Source organism: Cuculus canorus, chromosome 3, assembly GCF_017976375.1.
Source record: "Cuculus canorus isolate bCucCan1 chromosome 3, bCucCan1.pri, whole genome shotgun sequence".
Lineage (NCBI taxonomy): Eukaryota > Metazoa > Chordata > Aves > Cuculiformes > Cuculidae > Cuculus > Cuculus canorus.
In genome coordinates, this window is record NC_071403.1 from 49,750,221 (window position 1) to 49,768,976 (window position 18,756).

An 18,756-nucleotide genomic window follows, 5' to 3' on the forward strand; every position below is an offset into this window, starting at 1 on the left:
AGTATTTTTGAGAAGCTGGAACTGGTGTGAATTACAGAAATAGTTGTTTTGTCTAGTTTCATGCAAGTACTAACTTGTTGTAAGACAACATAACAATATCTAATTTTCACATGAATCCTTTCTCATGAAGTTTTGCTAAGAATACTGTAAAATAAAGATTCTACATGAAATCATAATCTTGCCTTTGACTGGGACAAATTTCTGCTGTGGACTAACTTTGATCCATGTTCTAAAAATGGGAACAAGACGCCCAGAGGCTGGATAATTGGCCATCTCCCTGTGACATGGTTCTGTAATGTTCCCAGAGTGTTCTTCTTCTAGACAATGAGCTTGACAACTTCTGTGGAAAATAACCACTTGTTCTCTTCCTAGTGTAAAGAACACGACCTGGCCACAATTAACCAGCTGCTAGAAGACCCGAAGTTGACTGCAATGAAGTACAGAGAGTGGAGGAACACAAACATCATGCTGGTCCAAGATATTTATCAACATCAGGAGGTCCAAGACATGTCCACAGAGAACAGCAAGAAGCAAGAGATGATTCCACAGCCTATCACCGAAAGTGCTATCTGAGGGCATGTTTCAGTTGTTCATGGGAAGATTTCTCTGCCCTGGTCTTTCAAATACAGGCATTTTCAACTGTTCCATTTTGAGGTTGTTTTTTCTTTGTGTTCTTCAAAAGGAAAAAAATCCATTCTCCAAAGCTTTAATTCCTCTTGCAAAACTAATTTCATGATAAAAAGGGCAAATCCTCCAATTTAAAGAAGTCTGTCTGTGCCTGGGCATACCTAGGAAAGCTTTTCTATGAAGCAGTGAAGAAATGTTTTTCCATCTTTGGAGAAATAAATGAAATACGTCCAACTCCTAGAAGTCAAAGAACTGTGTAATATCTACTGTATAACTGTAATACCCTTGCGTCTGTTTTAATGTAACATACAGGTAAAGGAAGCTAAACCAACACCAACAGGATGTAGTCCACTCTCTACCTTTTTACCCTTTAAGGTAACCTGATGTATGCATTTTAATCTCTGTATTCATTCACTTTCACCACTCTACCAGTTTAAACTGAGACAAATACAATAGTAATTATGCATGAGTTTATACTACAGAGAGTAGTCGGGCACACAGTTTGTCCAGTGCCTGATACTTTGAGTTTCAAATTTATATGTGGACCTGACCAAGGTACTGTCTTTCTACATGAAGAAAAGAAGGTCTCTCAATGTCTGCTAACGTGTAATTTACTCTTCAGTGAGGCAACTAATGCTTCAATAAGTTTCAACTTTTCTTATGGACTTGGCAGAGTTCCTTGGAAGATTTTTTTTTTTTTCCTATTTTTGACAATTGTGAATATATAGGGTACAAGATCATTCCAGATTCCTTCTTAAGAAGGTGATCAAGTTCACAAAGCCAAATAACTAAATTTCTGGTGTGGATCTGAAAGTGGAAAATATAGCTGCAAATATTTTTGTAAATATATGCCATTTTTATGGCTTATATGAATGTGACTATGTACTGTATATATGTTTTATTTATATATTTATATATGCTGAATTTCCTAATGTAGATAGGCACACACAGATCAAACTTGCCCAGATGAGAGTTTTTTTGCTTTGTTTTTTTCGCTCCGTTATAAATCATAGTAATACTTCTGCAACAGAGACTACCCTGGGACACCTGTTGTTACTTTTTCTTCTGTCTTTCAGCTTTGAGATTTTGATAAAGAAAATCTAGAAAATATAGGGCAGGAAAACAAAATTTCTAGGAAGTTTCAGGGTTTCCCTTTGGGCAAATAAGGATATTACAAGATTTTGCTGCAGGATTATAACTTTTTTGCTTCATTGTCTTCAGTACTACATTTGGGATTTTTTGCCTTCCAGTCTTCTGTGTGTATACAAGTATGATGAACTTTGCAGACTTCTGAATTTTGAAAAGCAAGAACTAGCCTACCATTCTCAAATTAATGCCACTACAGTAACTGTGGCAACTGCACTTCTGTTAGCTGTTTCATAAAGGTATTCTGTCATTAAGTTTCAACACAATTTATATTTTACAGAAAAAATACACTGTAGAGATGCAACCATATTCACCTGTCTTTATACATTATACATTTTATCACAACTTGACTGGAAAATACAAGTTAATCCTATTAATGGGAACATGTGAAATCTCTTCCTCCTGTGCAGTGATAAGTCTTACTGTTGACATTGAATTTTTAACACTTTGTTTTCCTTTTAAAATAGAGACAGCATTATTTATCGAAAAAAATGGCAGTTAAGGCTGTGCTGAGTGTGAGAGCTGAAGAGCAGATGGTAAACTATAAGGAAGGGGAAGTAGGAGGAAGAGTGTAGCTCCTTTGACACAGGCTTTAATAGGAGAGGATCAGGAGAGATGGAGGCTGGCTGAATGCAGAAGCAAGGCTGTGCTTGGGAAAGCATCACTACCTCAGGTATTAAATGTTTCAGGAGCATGAGGGTAAGAACTGATATTGGGTCAAGACAATAAATGGGGCTACTCTGATATTAAATCGTAGCTGAGACATTGAATTGGGTGACAATGCCTAAACGGGGAAGCAGACACAAACCCCAGGTTGGTTAAAAGGCTATCGTTTTCAGGAAATTGTCACAAGAGCGGCGATTTCATCACTTCACTAATTCTAACAAGTTGATAATAATTAAGCTTGATAGTTGGTGCAATTTGGTTTAGAGTAATAGTGTCCTAAAAATTAAGCCCATTTATGTTTGTCTTTTTAAATTATATTTCATGATTTCCAGAAGACCTTCTGGGAAGTGGACATTGGTAGGTGTCCTCCTCTTAACTGATGTCCTTCAAAGCAGATGTGTAAATGGGAGAGGGATAGCCCCTGAATTTAACATGATGTCAATTAACTGTTGAAAGCACACGAAAAGTTAGGAGTGTAGGGATTAATCTGATTGATCCATCTCAATTGTTACTACCTGGTGCCAAGTAATTGGTAAATAATGGAAATGAATTTACATGTTGATTTTTTTCTCTTGCAAGTGTGAGTTTCTCTTGAAACAAAGCATGTAAACATCATTTTTCTTCAAAAGCACCTTTACTTAGATCTTAACAAGCACAAGCTTAAATGGCCTGTTGAACTGGGCTAAATGAGACTGTACCTTGCAGTTCTGAGCAAAGTCCTAGTCAACTGTTTGCTGAAGTAGATTTGCACTATATAAAGGAAAGCAGTATGTGTCTTGAATGTCTGTTGGCTCTTTTCACACTGCTTGTATAAGCATATACAAAACAGGTTTCCCAAATACAGGGAGAAACAAGTTGTCCTCTGACTGCACAGTCTCTCTACTACTGTTTTTAACAGGTTATGTAGCCTAAAATAGCTATTAAATTACTCTTTCCAGAGGGTCAGTATTTACTTACTTACTATTGAATGATCGAGGTTTTGCAGACTTGCTGAGGATGGACTGTACCACCCTCTTCAAGAAGAACAGAAAAATCTTGAATGGGGTTACTTTAATGCAGTAGTTTTTGCAAAAATTGTGTTCAAGAAAACAAATACATGGTTTTTGTGCAAGTGCAGTCCTGGGAGTCTATCTCCATTATCTTCAGGTATTATTTAGACCTGAAACAAAAGGAAAGCATGGGACATGTGAAGTGAAAATTAATTCATTAAGGATTAATTTTCCAGCATTGCTAACTCATAGAAACATAGAGTAGTTTGGTTTGGAAGGGACCTTAAAGCCCATCCAGTTCCAACCCCCCTGACATGGGCAGGTGCACGTCCCCCTGGATCAGGATACCCAACGTCCCATGCAGCCTGGCCTTGAACACCTCCAGGGACAGGGCATCCACAACTTCCCTGGGCAACCTGTTCCAGTGTCTCACCAGTTTCATGGTGAAGAAATTCTTCCTACTGTCCAGCTAAATCCGCCCCTCTCCAGTTTATACCCATTCCCCCTCATCTCATCACCACAAGCCTTTATGAATAGTCCCTCTCCCACTTTCCTGTAGACACTCTTCGGGCACTGGAAGGTTTCTATAAGGTCTCCTTTGAGCCTTCTCTTCTCCCGGCTAAACAAGCCCAGCTCTCTCAGCCTGTCCTTTTACAGAAGGTGCTCCAGCCCTCTGATCATCTTTGTAGCCCTGCTCTGGACCCATTCCAACAGCTCCACGTCCTTCTTATGCTGAGGATTCTAGAACTGGGCACAGTATTCCAGATGAGGTCTCACAAGAGAGGAGTAGAGGGGCAGAATCATCTCCCTTGACCTGCTGGCCAAGCTTCTTTTGATGCAGCCCAGGACACGGTTGGCCTTCTGGGCTGCGAGCGCACACTGCCGGCTCATGTTGAACTTGTCATTAACCAGCATCATTAAGTCCTTCTCTGCAGGGCTGCTCTGAATCACATCACCTCCCATCCGTATACCAAGGGGGCTGTGCAGCAATGTGAAAAACAACTGGAGAAAGAAGTGTGCACAAGCCAACAACTATAATACAACTAGTGGACGCAATGAGGAAAGCCAGCTCAGCAGGAGAAACTTGGACAACTGTGTTTTCCACTCAGTGCTACTTGGGGTAAACAGTATCCATCGGACTGGATTTGGAAGGCCTCCGCAATTGGCTCATGTGTATCCCTTGTAAATGTCCAAAAGTCTTTAGCCACCTGCCTCGTGGGACTTATTTTATGTAATTTTTTAAGGAGAAAGGGTGTATGTTTAGATATGTGCACATACAAATTATTCTTTTTTCAGTAAAGGATTTTGGTATTGGTGCAGTGGGTCCAGCTTTACAGATTTTGGAGAAACTAAAGACAATATCTAATTCCAGCTGTTTCTGCAGCGTGTCTCTGGCAGCTTTTCTGGAAATCAAATCTCTGTTTTGGTGGTATACATCTCTTGAACTACCAGAATGAGGTGGGATCACACTTCCTTTCCTAAGATGGAGGACTTTTTATGTGGGGACTATGAACCATTTCTGCATCTGGTTCTGACAACTTGCTCAATACTGGATTTCACATGAAACAGGAACAAATAATGTGCTCCAACCTTTTTTTTTTTTTTCTGAAATAATTTTCTTTAGAGGGTAGCCTACATATTGAGAAAAAAGACTGTTGAGGGACAGCCAGGGAGGGAAGGGAAAAAAAAGGAATGGTATTTGATTTTAAAACTAAAATTTCAGAATTTAAACTTGTTTATAACGAGAAAAAACTACAGGCATGCTGCATCTATAGTGTGAACCTGTAAGCTTACATGTCTATTACAGATTTAATATAAAAACTTGTATATTTGAACTGTTGATGTAGCAAGGGAGTCCATGTAAACATACTTCTCTGAGAGGAACACCATATACTGTGGTTAAAGTTTGGGAGCTGGGCTTTTTTTTGTTGTTTTGCCTGTTTAATGGTACAAAAGTGACCAACTGTAGTGAGAGTCAGGGCTTACTCCATTTATGAGACATGTCTTTCTGTTAACAGGAAGCCAAAGTGGTTTTCTTGAAGCAGTAGAGCCAAAGTATTATTTCCTCTTTTGCACAGGGCATTTCAAAGCATTAGACTTTCTAAGATATCAGTCGTTATTTCCTTGATGGCTTGAAACTTTATCCTGCTTTTGTCTAATATAAGCTGCCACATTCTAGTATTTTTAAGAACTGGCTTCATTATTAACTAAAAGAGAAACTGAGATGAGAAAAGGAAAAGAAAGATAAAAAGAACAGAAAATCTCTGAGCTAAGATCAGTTTGAAATTCTTGCCTTTGTGCATGAAGGTAATGGGAGATAAGCTTGCTAAAAGCTAGGCATCTCAACGTGGAAAAAAGATTGTCAGGTATTTAGGAGAGTACTACAATCCTTGATATTTGCTATGGGACAAGTTCCAAGGTATGTCTGCTCTGGAAAAATGAATATTTTTCTAATTTATTTCCTCTTGGTAAAAGTCCAAGGATAATAGTTTACAAGCTGGCAGAAAGTTAAAAATATAATACGTATGTAATTCATTGATAGTTTATCAGCCTTGATGTATTGTCTTGAAATGATTGACTCTAGATGACACAGACTCTACTGCAGAAGATCTCTTTCTTTGCTAAACCATTGTAGCTGCCAGTGTCTGAGGGTTATGCACCCCACCTGGCCTACACGTGGCCCACTTTGAGAATATAGGTGCATGGTATTTCTATAGGGCAAATAGCTTATATCATCATACCATAAATTAGAAACCATGTGGACTCCCTGTGTCCTAGATGCCATAGGACCTACCCAAATTATTCTGACTCTTAAAGTTGCTGATGGCAATTTTACCTATTCCCACCTAAAAATAAAGAAAAAATATGAAAACATGCTTCCTACTCTCATATGAAGATAAACTAGCCCTAGTTTAGCAATGATTCAGGTTAAACCACTTTATGGATGCTGAGCAAAATAATTCACCTGGTGAAATGCCATATGTGCATACTAATAGCAAGTGCTCTTGTGCAAAGCTTTCAGTGCTGAGGACTGGCCAAAAGGGGGGATGGGGGCCTCTATTCCATTACGCCCTGTGTAGACAAGGAAAGCCATGCATAGAGGAGTATTTGCAAGGATATGTTAGGCAAGGGCAGGTCCTGCAGCACTATGAATGTATGTGGAATCTTAGTTGGGTATTTTATGTGCTATGTATTTTTTTCACTGGTTTCAAACTCAAATCATAATGTTTGCACTCAGCTCTGCCTTTTTACTGTTGGTTTCCTACACATGCGACATGATTTTAATGGAATGATACACACATCTTGCAGAATGAGAGCCTTATGTTTGCACTTGTCAATTAAACCGTGAAATGAGAGAATGTTTTGCTCAGCTTTTTTTTTTTTTCACTTTTCACTGTGGATTTTCAATTTACTGCTGTATGGTAAAATAAGGATTTGCTGGTTCTTTAAACAAGGAAATTCCCCTTGGGATTATTGTTACTATTAAGTTGAATAATCTGGAACCAGAAAGACCCATAGAAAGGCTTGGCTGAGGAAAGCCTTCCAGTAGTTGGCAACTTAATCTTTCAAACTGCTTTTGAATTAGTTAATTCTCTTTAATCAGTTGCTGTAGCCACCCTTAAAGTATGATCTCTTCTGACAGGTGTGGGACATCATTGGATTTCTTTATTTTCAGTTTACAGTGCAGCTTGTCTCAATTAAAAGGGGGCTGGGATCTTTGTCAAGGGTTTCCATTTAGCCAGACAGCCCAGCCAGACAGCAGCATAATGGTGTTTCCTAAGAAATTCACCTGTCTAAGGGCTTAGCTGCCCTGAAGGAAGAATGTCCCCATCTCCCTCTGCTCCAGTCTCCAGCATGTTCGAACTGCTTGCCTTGGGCTAATCTGCTTATCAGTTGCCACCTCTGACAGCTCAGCTGAGCCAGGCAGTAAGGAATAGACACAGCAAGCTACCTAGTAATTTACCATGATGGCAAATAAAATTGGTTTATGCAGTGGTTTGGTGCCTGCCAGAGCCTTCAAAAGGGAGGTAACTGGATTGTGTAGGCAAAAGCAGAAAGAATTGCTGCATAAGCAGGAGGGGAAAGGAGGACTTCTTCCTTTTAGAAGCAGAGTATTGACTTGACTGTTTCCCACAATGCTATATCTTCACTTTCACCAAGAGATGGTTTTTTTTCCCCTCTTGCAACACATGATTGTGAAGACAACCCAAAGGAGTAATTTTGATGCTGGGTATACTAAGATCTCAGCCTGTGCTTTTTGTGCCTCATGCGTGTTTTGGCTCTGTGCCTGAAAGCCAAACTCTAAAAAAAAACCCCCAATGTTTCCTTGGAGTTTCCTGGCGTGCTTGCTGCAGCAAAGCTGGTACAGGCATGAGAGAGGCAGCGTGGACGGGGCTTGGAGCACCATACATATATCAGTTTACAGTAGTAAAGAAACAGCACCTTGCTGGCTTGGACCACCTCTTGTTTTCCTCTGGCTTTTAATTTCCACCCACCTGTGGTAGTACAAAGTATAACTAGTCCCCAGATTTTATAAGAATAGAAATTGGTTGCTCATCAGCTGGATGTTTGCCTTTTGTCTGCTTAAAAAAACCTGCTGGGGTTCCCCAGGCTTCCAGACAGTCCCTCTTAGGGTGGGGGTCAGCGTGTTCCCTAGCAACACAGAGGGCAAAGGTGCCCTTCCCGGCACCTGACGCTATTTCATCACTTCACATTTTGGAAAGTCTCAGTCATTATTCTTCTGATATTAGATCATGGGCTGTTTCTTACTGCTGGAAGAAAATATCTACTGTCAGGGGGAAAATTTCTTTATTATTTCCCTGTGCTCAAGAAATGATCTTGTTGTCACTAGGGGATGTTCAGATTGTCTGACGGAAGCCTTTAGTACATGGGGATACTGTGCATAGTATCAAAGTGCCCTGTCACTTTGCTGGAGAAACATGGATCTTTCCTCTTTCCATTTCCTGGCAGAGCAGTGTTGATATGGGAAGCTTTCCTTGTATTGCCAGTGAGGAAACACTGCTTCTTGCAAACAGGTCTCGGCAAGTTTTTCTGATGGAGAAAATCAATCCCTTAGCACAGCCTGCTGGCTGTTAATGAGACAGCAAGTAAGGGAGAGAAAACTGCAAGTTTATATTAAGGTGGGGAAGTGATTGTGTTACTGCTATAGGCGTGGTGGTCTCAGTCTGCATCTAAGCAAGTCTTACAATAAGGTAAGAACACTTGCTGCAAGTGGAAATGTGGAGAGAGTCTGGCACACCAGTCCTCTCCAGACGTGATGACAGAAGTAGTAAACTGAAACCAAGTGCAGTCTGATGATAAAGATGCACTGTGAGGAAAAGCAAATTAATGCCTGAGGGGTCAGGGCAGGTGTTAGAGAAGGAGAGATGGTAAATCTTGAAGGAAAAGAGGTAATTATTGCCTGTGAGAAAAGGAAGGGCATGAGGTCAGTGGACACCCACAACCTGCCATACAACTGTTTCTGGAGGGAATGATTTTTAGTATTTGGTAGTTTAACATCAGTGAAGCTCAGCCAGTAAGTTCTTAAATCTGTCTTGTAGGCCACCCTAAAAAATGATAGTCGAGAGACCGGAGCCTGTTTTGTGAAAAATGCTCTCATACTGGCGTTAAGGACCACGGCATGCTTCTGTTTCTCATGAAACATTTGCACAAGTCTAAAACCCAACAGCCACCGTCGTGGAGTGGCACAGGAAGACAGATGAAAATTCAGAGGCATCTCCAGTGTCCACAGCGCTTGCAATGGCAGCCACATCCTATAATCTATGAACATATCAGTGCTCTTGGTGACCTGTTTGTGAAGTAGGAGGTATATTTATAAGGTGCATTTTCTTTAATCTTATTTTTATTACAGATAGTAAATTCAGTTCACCTTGGCTACCTCTTAAGTGCATAGATTACAGAAGTGAATATGACCCTGATGGTGGTGTCTTTCCCTGTGTGATCTGAAAATTTCACTTTACAAATGCTAGGAGGGGCTCTAGTTAAGACTTCATACTGCTGTAAAAAACACACATCACCTTTCCAGTTTGATGTGATGTTTCATCATGAGGATAATTTGCTTTCTGTGAATGAATTTATTCTGCTCTGATGTCATTGAAGGTATTCTAATGGCTGTGTCTTATGTGCTGTTTCTGAACTGTGTTTTCTAATGCACAAAAAAGGATGAATTATGGTGCTGATACTGTTTGGGAGAAGCAGGTGATGACCTCCGAACTCCTTAAAGGAAGGAAACCAGTCCCATATAGACTCAGAGGAATGATGAAGGCAGAGTTTGTTGACAGCACTGTTCATTCAAAAACCTGGGTGCAAAAAATAAACTTTGGGGACAAAGTCCAGATGCAGGAGGGTGTTCAGGTACATTGTCTTGGCTGGTCTGGGAGCATGGCTGCTCTGAGTCGTTGCAGGGCAACCTGGTTGGACTGTACCCAAGGCAGGCTAGGGTGCTGGGTCAGAGGAATGAGAGCTGATGCGGCCAGGCCATTCCCTGGGAGGCTAGAACCTATGATACTATGCTAATTTGTGGGTCTGGGCCCAGCTTGGATCACTTGGTCTGGTTCTGCATTTTTGTTTCTGCCCAGGAGTGTCTGCAGAAGTGGATGCAGAACAGCAGTTGTTGAAGTGTCTTGTTTATTGCCTTCATCCTGTGAAGACCCTTGGACTGCAGTTTGTGTCTAAGTTGTGTCCAAGGTTTCTTACTCGTTTTTCAGTGTTGATCCAACTGCTCTTGCTGAGGAAGATTAGTCTAAAGTTAAGATTAGCTTTTGTGTCATAGAAAGTGTGAGTTAGTGTTGGGTGTAGAAGAGGCCAAAGAGGTAAGCAAGCACTATATCTTTTCTTCATTTCTAGCTGTGGCCCTGGTGTGTGCCACAAGGATGTTCATGATTGCATTTAGGCTTCAACTCTGTCAGAGTTCAAGACAGAAATAATTTAGGATCTCTATTACTATGCCCTTCATGAACAAATGGGATCAATTTAAGATAGGATATCCAAGACTAGACAGAAACTTCTCTCTAGGGTTGCGTTCATTTGGCATAGTGAGATCTGAAGGTGCAGATTATTTTCCAGGTAGCAGAAAAAAACTTAGAGGATATTTTATGGTTAGAAAAGGCTGTTGCCTTTCTTTTAATTTCAATTTGAGATTGGGTGGTATTCTCAAATTAAGGTGACAACTAATGTTTGAGCTATGGTTAGGCCGTGTGCTGACATTTGCTTCTTAAACTGCCCACCCTAGACCTGTTCTATCTGCGTTCTTATTGTCATTTTTTTGTCTGTAATAGCCTTAAATGTAACTTGGTGTCTCTTTCTAGACCTAGCACTTCTGCAGGCTAATCAGCCCTTGATTACATGAGTGTTATCCCAAGTAGCCAGAGACTGAATACTGCTTCAAAGACCATTAAAAGCATCCCCTAAAGTTTTATCTCAATTCTAGAGGGCAGATTTGTGCATCATCAAAGATGGAGGTAGAGGGCATAAATCCTGAGTCATCTCTGACAAAGAAGGTCAGTTTGGCTGTAAGAAAAAGGCATGTATAGTTGTTCTTTTCAATCTACATGGGGACTGGCAAAACCCTACGGATACTGGATCAAGAGAAACCAAACCTGCACAGCCTTGGAGTGTGGTGTCTGGCTTGTGGGTGTCAAGGTGACCTCAGCTGTGTTCTGCTAAAGAAAGAGACTTTGACTGCTTTCTGAGGACAAAGCTTTACTTGTAGATGTTAATAAATGGAAAACTGCTGCATTTGATACATTCACGTTGTCAGAATGAATTTTTGAGTTTCTAGTGTATCTTTTCTCAAATGCACTGTGTTAGAAGATGGAACTGGGTTTGGTCTTGTGCAGGCAGAAAAGCCCAGCAGATGCTCAAGGACTCTGGAACACATGGAGCCACTGGGACATAGTTCATAGGTGGAGCTGTCATGAAAGGGCTGTCCTTGGACTTCCACCTTCCCCTTAGTAGTGTGGCTGTAGAAAAATTTGACTGTGGAAAATAAAAAAAATTATATATTTGTATATTTTTATAACCACAGAAAGAGACAATAGTGCAGCCATTTTGCTATTTGTATTCAACAACGACTCAATGCTCTAAGTTTGACCCCTCCCCGCCCTGCTCTCTAATTCATGCAGGGTATTGCTTTAGGCAGCAAAGGAGTAATGCCTAACCATCCAATGCCGTGTCATACAAGTTAGAAGTAGCAGTGTTACAAAATGTGTTGATTTCACCCCAGAAGGATCACAGAATTGTTTAGGTTAGACCTTTAAGATCTTGGAGCCCAACCATAAACAAACACTTCCAAGTCTATTGCTAAAATCATGTACTTAAGCGCCTCATCTACATATGTTTTTAAATACCTCCAGTGATGGTGACTCAATCACTTTCCTGGGCAGCCTCTGCCAGCGCTTGACAAGCCTTTCAGTGAAGTAATATTTCCCAATATCTAGCTTAAACCACCCCTGGCACAACTTGAGGCCATTTCCTTGCATTCTAACCCACCTTACCACAACCTCCTCTCAGGTAGTTGCAGATGATGATAAGGTCTCCCTTCAGCTTCCTCTTCTCTAGACTGAACAATTGCAGTTTCCTCAGCCGCTCCTCAAAATACTTGTGCTCTAGACCCTTCATCAGCTTCATTGCTCTTTTATGCACACACTGCAGCAGCTCAATGTCTTTCTTGTAGTGAGGGACCCAAAACTGAACACAGTGTTTGAGGCATGGCCTCATCAGAGCAGAGTTCAGGGCTATGGTCACTTCTCTAGTCTTGCTGGCCACATTATTTCTGATACAGGCCAAAATGCTATTGGCTTTCTTGGCCACCTGAGCACACTGTCAGCTCATATTCAACCAGCTATTAACCAGCACCCCTAAGTCTTTTTCCACCAGGCAGCTTTCCAGCTGTTCATCCCCAAGCCTATAGCATTGCATGGGGTTGTTTTGTCCCAAGTGCAGGACCTGACACCTAGCCTTGTTGAAACCCATGCAATTGGCCTTGTCCCATTGATCCAGCCTGTCCAGATCACTCTGTAGAACCTCTCTGCCCTTGAGCAGATCAATACTTCCACCTAATTTGGTACCATCTGCAAACTTACAGACCATGCACTTGATCCCCTCAGCCACATCATTGATAAAGATATTAACCAGAACTGGCCCAAACACTGAGCCCCGTGGAACACCACTTGTGACTGGCCACCAACTGCATTTAACTCCCTTCACCATAACTCCCTGGGCCCAGTCATCCAACCAGTTTTTTACCCAGTAAACAGTATGTCTAAGCTGTAAGCAGCCAGTTTTTCCAGGAGAATGCTGTGGGAGACTGTGAAAGGTTTGACTAAAGTCTACATGGACAACATCCACAGGTTGCCCCTCATCTAATAAGCAGGTCACCCTGTCATAGAAGGAGATCAGTTTAGTCAGGCAGAACCAGCCTTTCCTAAATCCATGCTCACTGGGCCTGATTATTTGGTTATCCTGTAAATGCTACATCATTGCACTCAAGATGATCTGCTCCATAACCTTTCCTTGTACCCAGGTCAAGCTGACAGACCTGTAGTTCCCCAGATCCTCCTTCGGGCCCTTCCTATAGATGGCCGTCTCATCTGCTAATTGCTTGTCATACTTGACCTCCCTAGTCAGCCAGGACTGCTGATAAATAATGGAAAGTGGCTTGGTGAGCACTAATGACACCTCTGTCAGTACTCTCAAGTGGAAATGAGTCTGGTATACTCTGAATGGTAATAAACTTCCTGTCCGTAATTTTGTTGGGCAGAGGAGATGCGTACAGGTAAAAAAGATAATTTAAGGTGTATGATGTTGGATGTAGATTTGAAGGACCAAAGTCTTTGAAGGACCAATTTCTGGTTACAGGTAAGATGTGATTTTGATTAGATCATTTCTACCCAGAACTCATTCCCCTATTTGTAACTTGGTGATGAGAACTGTCTACTGCAGAAGGCTGTAAAACAGCAGTGCTACTTCCCTGATTAAATGGAGGGTAACATAGAATCACCAACACAGGCTGGGACAATCAAAAGTAGCATGGTGAATCTTTCAGACCTTGAGGACTGATGATTCATATGTCGGTGGCTGCTGGCAACATACTTTCAGGAGACTCTGTGTAAGAAAAAAGGAAAGTTGAACAGATTTCCTGCTTAAGCATAACCTCTGACAAGAAATGCTGCATTCTGGAGTTGTCATTGTCCACTGCAGAATCAGACCCCATGAGACCAATTCTCGTTGCGTGACTTCATCATTTCTCCTGAAACTCTCATATCGCTGTGTGCAACCGCAGATGCCTTTGCAGAAGAAATACCCAGCTGAGCTGGGTTTGAGCTGCCTTGAGGCAGTTCATTCAGCCAACGAAGTGAAGGATGGGCTCAGCTAGCCCACTGTGGAGTAGAGCTCAACATCTGAACCTCCTGTCTTTTTGGCATTATCGTTATTAATGTCAAGAGAGCACAAGGAGGCTTACCTGTGCCATAGGCATCTGACTCTCATTTTGAATAAAGGGAGGTTCCAGAGAAATCCACACCAGGCCCTTCCTATCTCCAATGAACAGGAAAAAAAATAGGGCACTGATGGCAGATAGTGTCATGGGCAAAATAATCTTCATTAATACTTGCCAATTAACACAAAACTTCATCAGGATTCAGATACTGAGGATAACTTTGGAAATCCACTCAAATGTGCCAACTGTCATCATCAAAATGCTACTTCAGGGGCCTTAAGTGTGTCCCTGCCCTAGTGTGTGTTGCCTGAATCACACACCTGAATCCACAGTCGCCTGGGGATGTCCCTATCGTTCTTGCTAGTACTTATTCTTTGGGTTTTTTTTTGACCAAAAAGGTTTTAGTGTAGGGTCAGTGTTTTGGTAAATTAACACGAGAAAAGATTGTTTGCTTAGTTTAGTCAACAGTGCAGAGATGATACAAAATATTCAGATTTAATTACTTTTCTGAATTCCTTCATTTGAATATCTTCTTGTATATGATGTTCCAGAGAATCAAACGATAGAAGAATAGGGAAAGGGAGAGATCAAGGCATGCAGTATTCACATGTAAATGATATATCCCTTGAGTGTCTCTGCATATCTGTTTACCGTCACAGTCTCTATCCGTAAATACCCATTTTATTTTTCTCTTGTAACGCTGTTAGTATGCAGCAACAGAAGTAAGCATTCTTCCCAGGTCACTCTGTGTGGATTCAGTGAGATAAATACAATCTAGTGGATTCAAATGTTGTAGGGGTCTGATGACTAGAAGAGTTAAACCCTTTTGCTCTCAAAGATTTACAAATCAAGAATTCTTCCATGTATCATAATGCAATTAGATAAAAGCAGATAAGGGTGGCATCATAACACTGACTAACACAAAAGTTATTGTGCAATGTTTGAGACTTCCTTTTTCAAGAGAAGATCAGACCAAATCTAAGCGTCAGCTTATGATGGATCAGAATTCATACATTGATATTAGTTCTTGATAATGGTGAAAGATGTGTATCATCACTAAATGAACTCTGAACATCGGCCTCCTATTGGTGTTTCTATTAACTATAATCTCCCTCTGTGCTTATAGTCTCTGGCTGTTCTGGTTTGAGCTAAAGTAGAATCAGTTTTCTAACTTCATCTAAGTCTCATCTAAGCAACTTCATGTTTTGAAAGTTAACTGCATGTGTTTCAGACAGTGTTTGTCTCTAGAAACAACGGCCTCCCATTTTGACTCTATCCATTCACTCACACTTTCTCTCTTCTGCCTTTTTCCCGTTGGCTTGATCCTAGGCTTCCCAAGGCAGTCTCAGACACAGAAATACTTCAGGCTAATTTACTGATCATACAGCATCAGGTTACAGCTTCAGCTGGGTTCCTCCAGAGAGGGATCCTGAACAAAAGAACCCCTTACAATCTAAGTTCCTACCCCCTGTAAGTGGTTGTCTCCACAGGCTGTTTTACTGATTTTTCCCCTTTCCCTTTAACATTACTGCCTCTGCTTTATAGTTGCTACATTACCTCCTGTCTGGTGGAAGCTCAGTGAACATACTGCTGCTTCTTGCCCAACGCAGCCGCAAACTTCTGTTTGTGGAGTAGAGCTTTCTTTCTGGTCCTGTTCCTTTTTAGAAATTATTCTTCCTTTTAAATGCATAGTTTCTAGTAACATATTTGATTCCTGTTGCCAGGCTTTTTTTTTGCAGAGATATCAATGAGAGTGCGAAGAGAAGCATGGCTTTTTTCCTCTAAGTTATGATGAAAAAAAACAGTGAAATAAAATGTTGTCTAAAAAGTTTTATGAAGCAAAAATTATTATATGTTCAATAATTTCACAGGCTTTAACACACATTTCTTCAAGCTCAAGGTGTTTTGTTTGTTCCAAACAATATTAGCACTCTAATATATGAATCTGTGGATATGCAAATTTGCGAGAACTCCAGAAAAGGCTGTGGGATTAGAAGTGTTTGATTGGAATAATACACAATAATGGTCTGTCTATCATCCTTAGCTGTACTGCTTTTATATTCCTCAATAATGTAGCGCTTAAGATGTCAGCCTTATTAAAAATCACTACAAAACTTTCACTGAATTTTCCAAAAAAGAAAAGCTATATTCTGTTTTTTTCAGCTAATGCCACAGGTGAATTTGGTGCAGTAGAACTAATTTGATGCTACATTAAAAGCTGAAAATACGTTTGTGTTTCGTGTTGATACTTAACAGAGAGACTAGGAGTGTAGAATGGTTACAAAGATTCCTATCCAAACAAAAGCAATATGTCCTGCCCTTAATTGAATGACTCATTTTACTGTGGAACTTTTGTGGGGCTGCAGATGGCTCTACATCTCAGGTCAGTTAAGTCTTTCTGGAGAGCTGTGCAATGTCTGTGCAACTTCCCTTGGATCATAAACGGAATTTATCACTGCAGCCTATCCAGGTGGTAGGTAGTACATCAGGAAATGTAAGCTTACATAGTGGGGTTTCATCTCTTCCAAAGCAACATTGTTAGAAGGTTGGAGAATGGAGAAACTGGATTGTCGGTGCTGCCCAAAGAGGCATCATAGCTTAGGCCATGTTCCACTGCTGAGGCCTAGGAGGCTGACTTATTTTGGAAGTCAACATACAAATATGCCTTTGGGAACTGAATCTAATGTGGTTTCTCTCATGTTACCTCCTAATCCTTTTTGACACCAACACATGGTTTACTATATCTGGATGATCACTCATTTTCTGGCCAGGTGGTGTCTATACATCAAATAGAACTTGATGCAGTTTTGCATTGTGTTTTTTCTCTCCAGGGGATCCTCTTGCCTCGTGTGTTAGACTACTTCCTGATGGCAGCTGATACGCTCCTTGAGGCCAATGTCTCTTCTCCAGGTGCTTATGCCATCTGGGAATGTCTGAGAGCAGTGCGTTCAGCAGCTGCTGTCTTGCTTCACTTCACTTCTATTCACAGAGAAATGTGGATGCAGAATGGACATAAAGCAAAGCCATTAATAAGGGACATTTATTTGCTTTCTTCTATATCCAAAACTTCACTGAACCCTTGTGTGCTATACTATGCAATCACAGAATCATAGAAATGTGTTTTGATCTTTGGATATATAATAGTAATTTACTTCCCTGGTATTTGTAATATTTCTCCAGCTGATGCAGTGTCTGACTCTAACAGTGACCATAGGTCAGTCAGCTTTTTTACTGTGGGCTTAGCTTCTTTGACTACTCCTGATAAATGTTGGTAATACATATTCAGTCCTAGAGCAGACATAGCATGACAAACTGGAAGGCTGCCAGGGGTCCAGAAAACAACTAGGAAATAAAAAAAAAGGTGGAAAATGAAAAGACGTGTCAATCCTTCACATGAGAGTTCGTTACAGAGGAGATTAGGAGAGTTTCTGTGTTGCATCCTCTAAAGAGGAGAAGCCTGAAGCGGTGTTTCAGAATAAAATTTCAGCTGAAGCAGCTTAGAATAAATCAGGTTTTCCAATAGGACTGAATTGCGAGAACCAGATGTTATCCACTCAAAGGTTAAAAAAGAACTCGAGTATAAAATTTCTAAGCTACTAACTGTGTTGTATTATGCACTTTAAAACTGAATTTAGAACTAAATTAATAAATGGAAGTTGGGAACCCATTTTTTTATTGTTTTTAAAAGAAGACCCTGAGGAAAGGGGAACTACAGATAAGTAATTCTGATTTTTCAGTAAGCCAGGTAGGTGGAAGAACAAAATGGGTAGATGAGTGGCAAGTATGACAGATGAAGAACTGACCCAGCATTTCAGAAGTCATTGGAGGAGCTGCTGAGCATGTAAAAAAAAGTGATCCAACTGAGATACAGTGTGCATCAGTTCTGAAAAACCTGTTGGACACTATACCTTACTAAAGGCTTTTAAAGAAATGAAAGAACAATAATATGAAGGAGAAAATATCCTTCATGAATCAATAACTGAATGAAAGGCAGAAAAACCCCCAGAAGGAATGTATAGCAAGTGGAAGGGAGATTTCCAGTGCTGTACTGGAAAATTGCTGTCCCATTTTGCAGCATGTTTTATGTAAGAGGGGCATGCAGTTAAGTAACAACATTTATAAAAACACAGTTATTCAAAATAGTCAAAGCTAGACCAGATGTGACAAAGAGCTCATGGTATTGAGTGGCTTGGGGATCAAATGATTGATGGTATGCAAAGCTGATATATACAAAATCATATGTGCACGCAGAGATAAAAAATCCCAACAACATGTACAACAGTGTGGAGTAAATGAATCGTTATTCATCAGGCAAAAGATCTTAAGGATTGTTGTGGGCAGTTCCTTGAAAATACTCATGAATTGTTCAAGAGTGTTCAAAATGCTAATAACTATGCTAGGGAAGAAAACAGCTGAGGAATTATACAACAAAATTTCTAAAATCATGACCAGCATGAAGAAGAGAATAAAACCAGTCATGATTACTCCTCACTGAATAGTCATATTCATATTGTCTTGCTCAAATGTCACACTAAATAGCCATTATTCACTGGGGTATTTTTCCGGGTATAAGAAATAGTTACGTCCAAATGAAATATCTGGCAGAACTTTTAAAATCAGCAAAACAAGAATATTTTAGCACAACTCGACCATGGGACTCCTTGCTGGCAGACATTTTAGATAACAACCTCTATCAATATATAGATTTAGGAATTTGTCCAATCACCACACAAAGAGTAATACACAAAAGTCTTTTCAAAATTATGATTACCTCTATAGCAATAGAGAAAATATGCCTGGTAACATTGCTGGGTCATAGAGACCCACTGGGGCAAAATAGCTTGCTTTAAGCTAGCAAATCCTTTTAGT

The 18,756-nt window shown here is 40.4% G+C and overlaps 1 protein-coding gene across 6 annotated transcripts in view; it reads left to right on the top strand.

The window, feature by feature from the left end:
* The window catches only part of IPCEF1 (interaction protein for cytohesin exchange factors 1), a 96,951-nt gene extending 87,420 nt beyond the window's left edge, over positions 1-9,531 (top strand). For 5 of the 6 annotated variants that reach the window (XM_054061087.1, XM_054061089.1, XM_054061090.1 and 2 more), the window contains one exon: positions 373-9,531. In XM_054061087.1, coding sequence (XP_053917062.1) covers positions 373-573 — 201 coding nt within the window. In that variant the 3' untranslated portion in view covers positions 574-9,531. The remainder of the gene's footprint in view (positions 1-372) is intronic. The other variant, XM_054061091.1, reaches the window with a different exon arrangement.
* The last annotated feature ends 9,225 nt before the right edge of the window (positions 9,532-18,756 follow it).